Source organism: Primulina huaijiensis, chromosome 10 (genome assembly GCF_012295235.1).
Source record: "Primulina huaijiensis isolate GDHJ02 chromosome 10, ASM1229523v2, whole genome shotgun sequence".
Lineage (NCBI taxonomy): Eukaryota > Viridiplantae > Streptophyta > Magnoliopsida > Lamiales > Gesneriaceae > Primulina > Primulina huaijiensis.
Window position 1 is genome coordinate 14,744,109 of NC_133315.1, and position 14,935 is coordinate 14,759,043.

Below are 14,935 nucleotides of genomic sequence, written 5' to 3' on the forward strand. Positions count from 1 at the left end.
TAAGCTGATAACAATTTGAAGTGTTCTCTCTGATCTGGGCTGATTGCTTCTGTAAGCAGATATGAGTTGAGCGTGTCCTTCTTCTTTCACACACTGATGTATTTTTCTTGATGGTCTTGATCTTGTATTTGTAGAGGCAATATGACCGTACACCAAGACTCATAAAATATGTTCGTTGCAATTTGAATTCGTTCCTCAAAATATGTCTGTACTTTCTGACAACCATTCTGGAACGTTTTGGCTTTAAAATCTGCTGCATCGTTCATTATTGTCCTTTGACTGGACAAAAGCTTTTCCTTAATGCGCACAGCTGGATTCCATTTGAATAAAGCTTGTCGTGTTCTGCGAACTGATTGATTCTTAACTGATGTTCTGAACTGGTCAATTAAACTGATCTTGAACTGGTTTGATGAAATCAGTTGGGTCGTCATCTGAACTGATTTCACTGCTTCAGTTGAACTGGTCAGTTGGGCTCTTCATCAGTTGGTCGGGCTTCTGAAGGTCTTTTGCTGAATTACCTATCAGCTGGTCAGTTAGTTGAACTGGTTTAGTTTGAGCAATCAGTTGACGTTTTCAGTTTGCGTGTCGATAGCTTCAATTTTTGACTCGTTATCTGATCAGTTTCAGCTTCTGCGCTCTTAGTTAAGTTCATTAGAAACAAAATAACAAGTTTTTTTCGATATCAAAATCAAGATTACGAATATTAAATGTTCCAACAGATTACAAATCAGAAAATTAGAAACCCTAAAAAAATGCATATAACAATGATTTTTTTTCATGTTTTATTCAAGTAATTTATAAATGTAAACCACATACAAACTAATTAGCGATTACATGAAAAAACAATTAATAAAACATCTAACAAAATTCACAATTCAACGATGATACAAATAAAAATTCAGAAATAAAGTCACATAATTATAAGTATAATAATAATATAATAATATATACATATATTATTTGAGAAACACTCGACCAGCTCCAATTGCCATATTCACCCTTTTCAAAGATACGTCTTCCCAAAGCCATCTCCCAAAAACCTCTCTTTCTTACCAAGAAAGCAAGTCTGCAATGGCGTTTCCTTACATGGAAGCAGTCGTTGGTATGCTTCATTTGAATATATTTGGATAAACTACTCACGCCCATTGGTTGAAGTGTAAACTTGCAATTTCGTAATCGTGTTATTGTGTTTTCTTGAATTTTTTGTTGGATTTGATGAGCGAATTAGTTGGTATCTCTGTTTTTGTCTTGTGATATGATTTAGTTTCTTCAGTCAGTTGTTTTCTTTTGCACAGGGTGTGGTTTTTCCAGATTTCCTCCTGGTGTAATTTCTCGAGCGCGTTCTTGAATGTTGGTGGGTTTTAGGGTTTTGAACGAGTTTTAATTTTCTCAAAGGGTTGTTTACTCAAGTGGGTTTTGGAATTGAATGGGAAGAAATTTATTTGAAATTGTGATTGGGTATAAGTACCTTTGGAAATGTGAAGCTGAGGACTATAGGATGAGCAAGTGTAGTGTAGTAAGCTCGTGCTCTCATTCTAGTGCAAATGGGAATGCAGGAAGACTGCAATTTTTTATTTATAATGGTAGAAATGTGCTGCAGTCTTTTTTGGTTTTGGGAGTTCGGAATGGTACTGCCATATCCCTTGATCCGTGCTCTTTGTTCTAATTTTGCTCTTTGACTATTCAGGTTTCATGATAATGGTTTATATTTTTGAGACTTATCTTGATATACGGCAACATGCTGCTCTTAAGTTGCCAACTCTTCCGAAGCCTTTGGTTGGAGTAATCAGCCAAGAAAAGTTTGAAAAATCTCGTGCCTATAGCATCGACAAAAGGTTATGGTGACTTTTTTTTAGCAAGAATATTTTTAGTTCAAGTGTTAATACCTTGCTTTACTTCCTCAGTTTGTATTTTATTATTTTTGCTTCCTTTTTTCAGCCATTTCCATTTTCTTCATGAATTTGTAACCATACTCATGGACTCCGCGATCTTGTCCTTTGGGGTATTGCCCTGGTTCTGGAAGGTATATTGCTGTCTCAGGCTTTCTCTATCGATCTTGTATTTGCAGTTGACTCAGTTGGCATTGTCATCATGCGTTCTTTGGTTTCTTATGATTGCAGAGGTCTGGAGAATTTTTGCTGTATGCTGGCCTCAATGCAGAAAATGAGATACTGCACACTCTTGCATTTTTAGCTGGTGTAATGTTTTGGTCACAGGTGCACACAATACTCGAGTGCAGTTGCACGCACTTCCATATATTATTTTTTCTTATGCTTTTTTCTAACCTTTTGTTTTAAAATCCTCGTGCAGTTAACTGACTTACCATTTTCTTTATACTCAACCTTTGTGATTGAAGCCCGCCATGGTTTCAACAAGGTATTCATTTTTCTGATCTTTGGTCATGTTATCTGTTCATATGAATTGTAGTTCTTTTTCATAAACTTTTATGTTCTTTCCATTTTGCAGCAAACAATATGGCTATTCATAAGGGATATGATTAAAGGAATTGCCTTGGCTGTAGTGATTGGTCCACCTATTGTGGCTGCCATCATTTTTATAGTTCAGGTAATTAAATTTGTAGCATTTACATGTTGTCGGCTTCAAAGATAACCGTTATCTGGTTGTTGCATCATAATTTCTACCTTTTTCCATTAATTTTCATGAAGCATTTCAAAATGCTTTTCATGTTTTCTTTTGATTGTGTTTTAATCTCCTTCCATTCTTCATGTTCAGATTAACCTTTTTAATTGAACTGCTGATTGACAGTGATATGTGTTTGGATGCAGAAAGGAGGTCCATACTTGGCCATATATCTGTGGGCATTTATGCTTGTCGTATCACTTGTGATGATGACCATTTATCCAATTCTGATAGCCCCCCTATTCAACAAATTCACTCCTGTAAGTTATGGGAATTTTTTTAGGATAAAGAGCTCGTCTTATCAATATTGTTTTTCTGTAAGGTCATATTGATATGCTGAATAGAGTATTTACTGCTTGTATTCTCTCTCTATTTTTTGGTGAACAAGCAGCTTCCAGATGGAAATCTTAGGATCAAAATTGAGAGCCTTGCTTCATCACTGAAATTTCCCTTGAAGAAATTGTTTGTTGTTGATGGATCGACAAGGTCAAGCCATAGTAATGTGAGAACTGTTTTGTTTCTCTTCCTTCCCTGTTTGCATGTAGAAGTAAATAGACCCATGAAACCTCCCAGTCATTTATTCATAGCACTGATTATCTTGACACTTAAAATATATGAAATGGACTTTAAGATTGATGTTTGTAAGTTTTGCCCTTGATATTTCTTTGCTGTGTTGGATCATACATTGTTAAAATCTCGTTGCCTTTTGTCCGGGTCTTTAGCGTAGACAAGCGTGTTCATGAGCCATGGAGTGAGGAAATGAAGAGGAATTGGTTTGTGTATCAGGTTGATCAATTAATGATTCTATGAAAATTAACACATGGAAGAAGTATTCGGGTTTTGATGGTTACCGAAATGATTCTGTTATGATCGATTAGGGGGGCAATCGTTGAGCTACAATAGCTCGGTTTTTGAAATATTGAACACCGATGAATTAAATCGAGTTTGGTGTTCAAACCAAGCGGAAGACACTCGAAATAATCCTTCGTAGAAACCGATTAAACATTTTGTAAACTATTTAAAATATATGCATGTTGAATGAGTAAAAATATTTTAGTTGAAGCATTTTATCAAACACTTGATATGCAATATTTTGGTATTTGTAGAACACATAAAATGCTTCAACAATGCATCTTTAAAACTATAAAAATGATAATTAAATGCAATAAACAAATGGACACAAATTTGTTTATGGATGTTCGGAGACTTCAAATGCTCCTACGTCACCCCTTCTTCCCCTTGGGTAGGATTCACTAGAAGACTTTGATTTATACAACTACTTGTACAAACCCATTCAGCTAGGACTTACCCACTGCCTAAACTGAACTCCTAGCACTCAAGATTGTAGGCAGCACCTCACAATCAGCATATTGTTTAATGTCTCATATGCAAAGACTATATACACAAGTTTATTGTCTTTGTGCAAGACTCACTCAACTAATCTTTGAAGTTCAAGTCTCTTGTATATGTGTGAGTGATTGTGTGTGAGGAATTTATCATTTACAGTGTGCATCTCAAGTATCCACACACAAGGGCTTGTGCTCTCAACTAGTTGATTTTTTCATGTTAACTGCCAATGCTTTGAATCCACTTCAAAAGCTCTTGTTTGATCTTCAAGATGATGTATTTATAAGCCCCAACAATGATATATACGTTAGACACAAGAATATGACCGTTTGGAAAGTTTCTGTACTGTTTCTGAAATTGCAACGGTCAAATTCGTCTTGCTGGGCATTTTCCCCACTGGTCAACTCAACTGGTCGATCAGTTCAACTGGTCAGCAGCTGGTTCAGTTCAGTTCAGTTGGTCAGCTGCTGGTTCGGTTCAGTTCAGTTCAACTGGTTCAGTTGGTCTGGTTCAGTTCAGCTGGTCTGGTTCAATTGGTCTTCAGCTGGTCTGGTTCAGTTTCAACTGGTTCAGTTCAACTAGTCTTGTTCAGTTTCAGTTGGTGGGCTGAAATCAGCCTAACTGATTTCAGTTTGTGCAGAACCAGTAGCTGCATCGTCATTTATCAGCATCTTAAGCTTCGATTCAGACTCTGACTTCTGAAAATGATTTGTATATCTTTGTCTTATCTTTCCAACGCATACTGAATCGCTTCATTTCGATAACCGAGCTGAGAGATATGACCAAAATACCGCAACTGCTCAAACCCAACTGATTGCTGTTTTCGTATGATCAGTTCGGTAATTCATCGATCAGTTAGACCATGATAACATCCGATTTTGCCCAACTGACGTGAAATACGACTTGTTCCAAATTGAGTTTTCTTAACAGTTAAGTTGGCGGATTGTCATTTGGATCATCCAGCTGGGAGATATAATCAAAACACCGAAGCTCGCCAGAAATTCAGTTTGTGCAGAATTCAGTTTCAGCTTGCTTCTTGTGTTAACAACTTCACACTTGAGTAAATATGTTAGAAACACAATAACAAGTTTTGTTAACATCAAAATCAAGATTACGAACTTGAAAAGTTCCAACAGATTCTTAGATTTTTATTATAGTTCAACATGAAAACTGAAATGGTTTATAGGGTGTAGTGTTATGAGAAGAATATGTCAACAAAGCTAGTATGTACTCTCCCTACTTACAGGGGAGAGGAAAAATTTTCTGTTTCACTCATTTGATATTTATTAATTTTGTTTCTCTTATCTTTTTATTCAGTATTCTTGTCCTTTCCATCTTTTCAAGCTTATCTTATGGGCTTGTTTAATGTTAAACATTTTGTTCAGGCATACATGTATGGATTTTTTAAGAACAAGCGGATTGTACTTTATGACACACTGATACAGCAGGTATGTGGACGTCCCAAATGAAACTTCGATATTTTCTGCCTTCTTTAGGTTCAATAAATTCTGCAATGAACACGACTCAAGTAGTAGAGTACCTTGCACATCCTTGTTATTTATTCAGTGTATGCATAATGTTTAATAGTTTAATCCCATCTGATCATTTTAACTCATAAATAATAAAGTAGAAGTGAGTGTACTAATATTATAGTATGAAAATAATAGCGTAGAAGTGAGTGTGAAAATGTTAAAGTAATAAAATTGAGATGAATAATTAGAGTGAAAAATGAAATATTTAAATAAAAATTTAACTTATCACAATATTAGAGCTAAATATGTGAAAGACTAATGACGTAAAGTTAGTTAATTGATCTCTCTTTTCATTGGAATGGTGGTCCTTTTCATTGGAATGGTGGTCTCTTTCAATTTACTAAATCGATTTCAAGGGTTCATATTAAACTAAAATCTGACAAAAGTTTTTCTTGTTTGGTTGTAATCATGTATTTATAAGTAACTAATCATCTATTGTTTGTAGCTTAATTAGTTATTTGAAGACTCAACAAGTATTAATAGGATGACTCACACAACCAATTAAATGGTCTTTAGCATGGGGTGTGCACCACAAATTTACTCAATCATCCAAAAGAGCTAACATGATCCAGCATGGTTCACACAATAACCATGTCTTGGATGACTAACGAAAGAATAAGTTCAAGAAGATATGATAGATTTATAAGAACAGATGATGAAATATAAATTGAAGTTAAATATCGATCAAATTTGATAAGAATTCAGTGTAGTCTACATTGATTCTCTGAAAACTCTATTTGTATTTTTTTAAAACACATCAAATAAATAAAACATGGAGAAAGAGAAAGGATTAACCCGAATGCTTCTCACTTGTGTGGAAGTCATCACCAACTAAAGATGATAGAAGTAATGATGTATGAATTGAATTAAAACTTAAAGTGTTTCTTAGACATTTTATATTGTGTCTTCAGCAGCCAATCGGTCTTCCTTCAACCAGTACAAGTCATCATCCTTCAACCCTAAAATTCCATCCACAGAACCTAATTGCATTCAGACTTTTCTTTTTCTGCAATGTCTCCCGTGTCAGATATTTTTATTTCCTTCTCGAAATTTCATGCTCAGGACTTCTCATTTCGGTTCATGACAGTGTTGTTCAGTGAGCAGTCTGGCCTGACTGAAACCTGGGTTTGGCCAAAATTTTGACTTTTTTGATATCTTATATGGTATTAAATGTCACTCACATTACTTGAGCTAGACAGCAATGTATTGGCTTCTTGGCACTGATTTTTATGTCTTCTGTCTACAAATGGAAAATTATAAAGGAGTTGAAAACCGCATTTAGAGTTCAATAACATTCACATCAATTCAAATGAAAAATAGCTCAATCATGTGATTTGATGGTTACATTTAATTTAATATCCGAATCTTGTCTAACAGTGACGTAAAATTTATTCTTGTGCAGCATCTGCTTTTGATTGATCATTTTTGTGTTGATAGAAACCATTTCACTCGTGGGGAAATGTTTAGTATCACTGATTAGTGGAGTCATAATTGTTCTTATGCGGCCATCTTTTTGGAGCCCAGCTGTATTTGAGTTGTTGTAACATATACAGATACGAATAGAGTTGACAATGATATACTTTTGGTATTTGTTAAAAGGAAAATTTTCTAGAGTAACAAGATAATGACTAGTTTCAGTGACCCTTTCAGCCTTATGGTGAGGCAGATAATTAGATTTTGTACAATTGATGAACCATGGACGAAGTTTTAGCAATAATGGTAGCATTTGGTTCGGCTTTCTGTTTTTGTTTATTCCAACTTGAAAATTTTGAAAAGATTTTTTAAAAATGTGTAGTATAAAATTTTATGCTTGATGCAATCTTTTGTTATTTTGTTTGGTCTATTTTTTCTTTGTTTTGAAGTGAATGAGATTTTTGAATTTGAAAATTGTATTTGCGTTGTCTGTTTATTGGGAATGATGAAGTGATATGTTTATTGGGAATGATAAGTGATATTGGTAATGACCAGGTGTTATTGAGTGGCTGCTGAGTGATGTGATGTTAATTTCAAAAGAGTATCAAATTGCTATGAACTTTCAGTGAGAGAAATCTCTGCTTGGAAGTTAAAAAAACTGGGCCAATATATTTTTATGTTGGACTCTATTTCTTGTGCATATTTAAGTTGATAGTGCTAGGTTTAGCAAAAGATCATTAAGTTGCTCAATGCCAAAAGTATCATGATGATTGAATGCAAGTGATCATCCTGTTTTCTATATGTCTTTTGTTTTGTCTTGCAGTGGTCCAGGATCTCTAATCATTTACTTCTTTTTTTTCCTGGTAATTCACTTATTGACTGATTCAATGCAGTGTAAAGATGACGAGGAAATTGTAGCCGTGATTGCCCACGAACTTGGTCACTGGAAGCTTAGTCATACCCTGTATTCCTTCATCGCAGTTCAGGTATTACAGTAGTTCTAGATGTAGCTAATTTGTCTTATAATGTGAGTTGCGGTTCACATAACAAATGGTGATCACGGTGCCCTCGTTACATTAATCATGGAATATGTTTGATTCAATTCTTGTGCTAAAGAGAATGGGGGTTGGGTCATCTCTACAGAAAAATCCTTCTTGGACTAAGACAGTAGCATCATACCTGTATGGAGTTTTACCATCATCTGAATGTATTCACGGGCAAATATTGGTTGGATCAATATTTTAACTATTACCATGAGTTTTCTATAGATTATAGAATATATTGATTCACACGAGGACAAGACGTTCTCTCTTACCCATGTATGTACAAGCTAATGTTTACTTTGTGTTTCAAGTCATAGTTACTTCTCCGAAAGCCGTAGTGATATGGATACTTTTAATGCATCTTTCACTTTGATGCAGGTACTCACATTGTTACAGTTCGGAGGGTACACACTTGTCAGGAACTCGAAAGATCTTTTCCATAGTTTTGGATTTGATACACAACCCGTCCTTATTGGACTTGTTATATTTCAGGTATCAAAGAAATATACGATAGTATTCAACTTCACAAGTGTTCAGTTGAACACGTGGCTTATCTGTACAAATTTGAAAATTCAGTCTTTTGGAAATAAAGTTAATCAGTGTGCTGGGACCTGTACATGTGTTGAATCTGTCTTTGTCAATGCAGCATACTGTGATTCCTCTGCAGCATATTGTGAGCTTCTTACTTAACCTAGTCAGCCGGTCTTTCGAGTTCCAGGTAACCTCTTGTTATTTAGGCGTGTATCAGTATGGAATAAGAAATTCTATGTTTGTTGTTGGGAGTTTGTCGATTCATCGGTCAAATCTGACTTTCTGTTTCATTTTTGAAGGCTGATTCTTTTGCCAAGAAGCTCGGGTACGCTTCACCTCTTCGAGCTGCACTTGTCAAACTGCAGGTGATTTCTTTTGTTTACCCTTTTATTTACTATTGAGCCTCATTTACATCGAACTTTACTGATTATGATAACATATAGAATGAACAAGATTTCAGTTTCCTGGATGGGGATTTGTCATGATGGTAATACTAACAAGATTACAATTGGCTTCTTTTACTTTGAGGCCTCTACTCTTCTAAAAGAGTTTTAGCTATTGATTATGCTATAGTTTTTCACGTCTCTGATGATTTGTATCACATGTTGGGCCACCTTTTACCCACTAGTTGCGATTGAGACTCGATGTAACTGGTCACCTTTATGCAAAAACAGCCAAGTCATTCACTCGTATAAACCACCCACAAGTTTCCTTTATGACCAATGTAAAGAGTTCAAATCTTACTCCCAGCTTTTTTTTTGAACTTTTTTGGTCCCTTATCACTCCGTACATAGTCATTGAAAGCCTACAAGGAGGGCACCTGGGCTCTAGGCATAGTGGGACTCCATTTTTACACCTATACATAACTATACGAGCTGGTTTTTTTGACAGGAAGAGAATCTTTCAGCCATGAACACGGATCCTTGGTACTCTGCTTATCACTATTCTCATCCTCCCTTAGTAGAAAGATTAGCTGCTATCGACGAAACCGATAAGAAGGAAGACTAAGCACGAAGCATGGACAGTGGGATCATCTATACGCATCATGATATACTGGTCTGATCACCAAAAATGATTTGTAATGGCGTGTCCTATGTCAAATCTATGAGAAATTTTCCATTCACATTAAATGAATGCTGAGTATGGTGCACAAAAACAGCTTATGATTGTCACTTGAGGTGTTGAAAAGTCCAGAATTTTCCAGATTAGAATTTCATAGCTCCTCTCATGAACGTTTTGTCTTCAGCTAAAGGTTTTGAGGCGGGAATCTTTTGCCCCCTCTTCTCTGTTCATGATTTCTTTCTGGTGGAGGGTTTGTTTTTACATATCTTTCTTGAAGTAAGTTTAATATTAAATGTTAATAGAATACAATCCTCTAATATACATCGACTCCATGAGCGCGTAGGGTCGAGCCCGATATGGCTCATGAGTTTGGGAACAAAACTTGGATTGACAATAGTAATATTTATAGTTCTAGTAAATTATAAGTTTATGATAACAAAGATTATCAATTTATCTAGCATTAGTTTTCGAACCATTGATAGATTTGTATGGTATGATGAGGGGAGGTGTTGCAATTAATCAATTGGTATTGTTTGATACATGATATGAAAAATTGAAGCAAGAGGATGTGTGTTGTGAGTGAGAAAAATTGATAAATATCGTCAATTGGTTCATCAGGCTTCCCAGCAAGCCTAATAGAACATGAAAAATTGTGAATTCTTGGACGAATTACTTTATTGTAATACTAAAAATATTATATGATTTGGATGATGATAAACGAAATTATCTATCACTATCATATATTAAGCATCGGCCCTCTAGTGATTATTTCAAATAAATGGGTAGAGGTGTCCTTTTTTGGTTTGATAAAAATTTATTTTAGTAAACTCGTATTCCGGTTATAACTTTCGCATTTTTTTTATTTTTGTCAAATTCTCAAAATGTTAGTTTATTTTTATCTTTATTTTTTGTTAAGACTGTTGTGAGATTTAAAAATTTGAGTTATATAACTCTCACAAACTATAACTTTTTGTAAAACAACGTTCGATTCTACAATTGATTTCAAAAACAAAATCACATATTCGATTCTACAATTGATTTCAAAAACAAAGTCACATATTCTATTCTCGTTAATTACAAGTTAATATAATTATTGAGGAGCATGACGAAGAATTATGGTTAGATTTGTACATGCCTCTCTTACTCATTTGATAATGTAATACTATTTTTAGCACTCATGCATGTGTCGGTTTGTACTACCAAAGCATAACATTGTGTTTAATTTTGCGTTTGTTTTCTTATTTTGCACACCATTTCTCAAAAAAAAAAAAAANAAAAAAGTATTTTGGGGATAAAAATTGATGTATTCGAAAGATCAAAGTTCCTTACAATAGGAATCTGAACCTTAATCATTAAGTATTAACTTAGTTTTCAAAAAAGTCATCTATCTTTATTTTAAAGTTTCTTCATCAATATTGACATTAAGGCACCAAAACCTTAACGTACGCTTTTGTTTTTCAATTTTCCGCTGCATTTTTTATGTATAAAGATTCTAGCCCACCCACCCCTGATAGGTGGTTCGACCACCTTTAGTAATTACATGCACAATATTTTGACATTTTTAATTTTTATGGTATATTTATAATAAAATAAAACAAAAAGAAATCCAAAGATATGGAGCTTGAGAAAAAAATATTTATGCACTACTAGAATCATGACATTGTAATTTTTAGATTCATGTGATTGCAAGTGTGGTATTTGTAAGTAAAGTTATAATCTTGTTGCAATAATTTATTCCGTTTCTTTCTTTGTGTAAGATGACACTTTAACCAGAGTAGTTTGATGATTTCTTTGAGTCACTATCCATGAGAGCTGGTCAGTGAATGAAACGATGATTTCTCCCTTTTGGTATTTTAAGAATAAAAACTTGGATTATTTATAACAGTTAGATGGTTTTTAACATCTTTATGAATACTGGTATCAATTGATTTCGGTTTCTTTTTTATCTTTCTGATGGTTCCGAAGATACAGATAGATATTGGGAAGGTAGAACACAAAGTTGTGTTTTCCGATAGAGGGCCATCTGGTGGTGAGAGCAGAGCTACGGGTGGGACAGAAACTGGGTTAGTTGGAGGCAGTGGATCCTTGCTCGAGGTGTCGCATTTGGGTTGAGGGAAATGGTATACTTTACAAGAGCTCGAGGTTGCCTCTAATGGGTTGTCTGATGAGAATGTTATTGGTGAAGGCGGATATGGTATCGTTTATTATGGTGTGTTGGTTGATAACACAAGAATTGCTATAAAGAATTTGTTGAATTGCAAGTATGCAAAATTTTCCAAGTCCTGTTTTCAAAATTATAACACTTGATAATTCAGTTCTTTCATATCTGCTATACCTTGCTTTTGCATTGCTAATTAATTGTGTACTTAAACAAACATGATTTCTTAGTATTTTTGGGGAATATTCCTTGCTTCTTGCGGTAGAAAACTTGCCTTTTTGACTCAAAAATCTGTATAGGTTAGTTTTTATCCCTCACATGCTTTATTTCGTGTGCTTTCAGGGGTCAAGCGGAGAAAGTTTAGACCAGAGGCTTCACGGTGATATAGGAGAAATCAGCCCTTTAACATGAGAGATCCGTATGAACATAATTATAGGGACAGATAAAGTGTATGCTAAATATAATTCGAGCATTGCATGACCTTTGAATTGCTTATAGCTTGGCTTACATTCACGAGGGTCTGAAACCAAAGGTTGTTCATCGTGACGTCAAGTCCAGCAACATACTGGTTGATCGTCAATGGAATCCCAAGTTGTCAGATTATGGGATTTCAAAACTTCTGAATTCAGACAGAACTCATGTCACAACTCGCGTGTGATGGGAATCACGCACGCATTATATGTGTGTCTATATATACATGTATTTGTTTTCATGTTTCCTCGTAGTAAGTTACTTCTGTAGCTGGGAAGTACTGACCTTTTTTTTGTGGTATACTAGTTATGTTGCTCCCGAATATGCTTGCACTGGTATGCTGAATGAGAAGAGTGATATCTACAGCATAGGAATATTGATTATGGAAATTATAACCGGAAGATCTCCTGTTGACTACAGTCGTCCTAAGAAAGAGGTCAGTTTAATGTTTTAACAGCAAGAAAATCTCGACACTTTTCTTTTCTTTTTCTTTTTTTTTTTCTTGAATTCGTGAGGTTGTTTATTTCTAACCATTATTTATGACTAAAAATGGCAGGTCAATCTGATTGATTGGCTGAAAATGATGATTGGGAACCGGGAATCCGAGGTAGCAGCTTATCCTAAACTTCCCAAAAAGCCTGCTTCGAAGGTGCTGTAACGTGTTATTTTGGTATCCCTTCGATGCGTGGATCCTGATGCTCAGAAGAGACCCAAAGTGAGTCATGTGATACACATGCTGGAGGCAGATAACTTCCTTTCTCATGATGCATGGCTTACACCCATGATAAATATGTCACTTTCATAAGAAAAAAAAACAAGTGGTTCCTTTTTTATTTTTGAAATTCTTCCTCTCATTGAAAATGCAGGAACGGCAAATTGTTCAAGATTTGTCCAGTTCCCACCGAGAAAGGTAATCGTCCTGTTCCAGAATTGATCATCCATTAACAAGGCATGCACTGTAGGTATCTCTGATTTTAACATAGGGGACATCAGAAGAAACCATGTCGTCCTATAAGCTCGGTGGTATTATCAAATCTTGGGACTTTTTAGATCACCCCTTTGTCGTATGTCGTTTCGAATGAGAGCCAACTAGAGGCCGAGCATGACAGTGCATGTGTAATCTTTTCCTATGAATGGAAGTTCAATCCCATGTAAAATGCTTGAATCAACTCATGTTTGTTGGCCTTTTATACCAGCATTTATGGCTGGCCCCTATAAACCATTCTTGTTGCAGTTGCTCCTTTTCAAGCTGGGCATAGTCGAGCATATGACTTAGGCCATTTATGTACACCAGAGGAAAAACCATCGTAAATCTGTTGGATATATATATATATATATATATTTTAGACTTTATAAGCATGCCATACCCTTTAGGTGAACCCATTTTCGTTTATTTAGTTTGAAAATTAAACCTTGATTGAAATTCTTATTCTGTTAGACTGAGATGATACATTTTTTTTTTAGAAGATTTATGGATCATAAAATAATGTTTGATTAAGGTGTTTGAACATAAGTAATTGTATATAGAATGTCAGAATATTGCCTCCAAATTGTGCGAACAAAATAGTTGGTTTTGACCTTCTCGATATCCCCTCTTTGTAAAATTTGACCATGTTGTTTCGTTTAAAATGAGTTTACAAATGCACACGCACATAACAAATAGTGATAATACACCTTGTATGACAGATCACTTTAGACGACTTTCACACACCTTTCAGTATTTGGTTAATGCATCATGCATCTTAATCAAACCTATAATTTTTTTTATCGACACTGATCTGACGGTAACCCTTTTCTAGGTCTCCACTTCCGCTATGCCGATTATCAACGAGAGTATCAATGTTAAGTTATAAACTTAAGAGGGGGTACAATCCCAAAAGACTTGCATAATAAGTGGTATACGCTAATGGGTTTATAAGCTACTATGTATTAGTTTTAATATTCGATATGAGACATATATAACATTGCAGATCTCTTAAGAAGTCGACGTCAACGGCGGTCTACTCTAGACGATTTTCACTCAACTTTCAGTATTCAGTGCATAAATCACGCACATTAATCTAACCTATAATTTTTATTATCGACATTGATTCGATGTTGGGTATTTTCTAGGTCGTCTCTTCTGCTACACAGACTCTCTATTAGAATACTAATTTTAGGTTATAAACTCAAGAAGCGTAACATCCTAAAAAGCTTGTCTAATATGTGGTACGTATACCCTCATAGATTTATAAGTTATTATTTATTAATTTTAATATTCGAATAGAGATATTTATAATAAAATGTCTTTCATTTGAAATCCAAATAATGTTTTTGAGTCTACCAATTATATGATTAAATGTTTTTTTTTCCTCACCAAATTATGGAACTTTAAACTAAAATCTAGGCAATTTCGATTGGTACATTATTTATGGGAAGCCAACATTGGTACATTACTCAATACTTGTCTGGCTACCAATGATTGTCTCCCAACAACATATATATACTCAAATAAAAAGTAATTTCCCTCAAAAAAATAAAATAAAATAAAATAAAATAAATAAATTATAATTGCTGTTATATTTATATTTAATTTACAGGCGAAGACTAGTTGATATATCTATAGTCAACCTTTTTCCAACCCATTAAGCACTTTGAGAGGTTCACCAACATTATTTTGCAAAATTATTCTTGCCAAATTACAAATACTAAAAAAAAAAAAAATAAAACATAAAAATTATTCAGTCAAATTAAATAAA

The 14,935-nt window shown here is 34.6% G+C and overlaps 2 protein-coding genes across 3 annotated transcripts; both read left to right on the forward strand.

Annotated features, from left to right (window-relative positions):
• Positions 1–968: 968 nt before the first annotated feature.
• On the forward strand, positions 969–9,751 carry LOC140986088 (CAAX prenyl protease 1 homolog). The gene is made up of 14 exons (XM_073454076.1): positions 969–1,102; positions 1,688–1,835; positions 1,939–2,023; positions 2,121–2,216; positions 2,311–2,376; positions 2,467–2,565; positions 2,787–2,900; positions 3,032–3,142; positions 5,373–5,435; positions 7,826–7,918; positions 8,354–8,467; positions 8,622–8,693; positions 8,806–8,871; positions 9,398–9,751. Exons 1-14 carry the CDS (start codon positions 1,072–1,074, stop codon positions 9,512–9,514), a joined length of 1,275 nt encoding a protein of 424 aa, XP_073310177.1. The 5' UTR covers positions 969–1,071; the 3' UTR covers positions 9,515–9,751.
• Positions 9,752–11,268: 1,517 nt separating this feature from the next.
• Positions 11,269–13,497, forward strand: LOC140986089 (probable serine/threonine-protein kinase At1g01540). 2 transcript variants are annotated; one of them, XM_073454079.1, is made up of 5 exons: positions 11,269–11,829; positions 12,069–12,175; positions 12,225–12,320; positions 12,504–12,633; positions 12,754–13,497. In XM_073454079.1, the coding sequence occupies exons 2-5, from the start codon at positions 12,147–12,149 to the stop codon at positions 12,853–12,855; spliced, it is 357 nt and encodes a 118-aa protein (XP_073310180.1). In that variant the 5' UTR covers positions 11,269–11,829; positions 12,069–12,146; the 3' UTR covers positions 12,856–13,497. The 2 variants fall into 2 exon arrangements, 1 of the variants encoding a protein (XP_073310180.1); XR_012176896.1 differs by having other exon boundaries at positions 11,269–11,762; positions 12,069–12,633.
• Positions 13,498–14,935: the final 1,438 nt, after the last annotated feature.

Coding starts and splice junctions, on each gene's coding strand:
- LOC140986089 (XM_073454079.1), top strand. CDS start 12,147: ATGAACATAATTATAGGGACAGATAAAGT. Junction 12,176..12,224: donor ATTATAGGGACAGATAAAGT/GTATGCTAAATA, acceptor AATTGCTTATAG/CTTGGCTTACATTCACGAGG. Junction 12,634..12,753: donor ACAGTCGTCCTAAGAAAGAG/GTCAGTTTAATG, acceptor TAAAAATGGCAG/GTCAATCTGATTGATTGGCT.
- LOC140986088 (XM_073454076.1), top strand. CDS start 1,072: ATGGCGTTTCCTTACATGGAAGCAGTCGTTG. Junction 2,566..2,786: donor CCATCATTTTTATAGTTCAG/GTAATTAAATTT, acceptor GTTTGGATGCAG/AAAGGAGGTCCATACTTGGC. Junction 8,694..8,805: donor GCCGGTCTTTCGAGTTCCAG/GTAACCTCTTGT, acceptor TCATTTTTGAAG/GCTGATTCTTTTGCCAAGAA.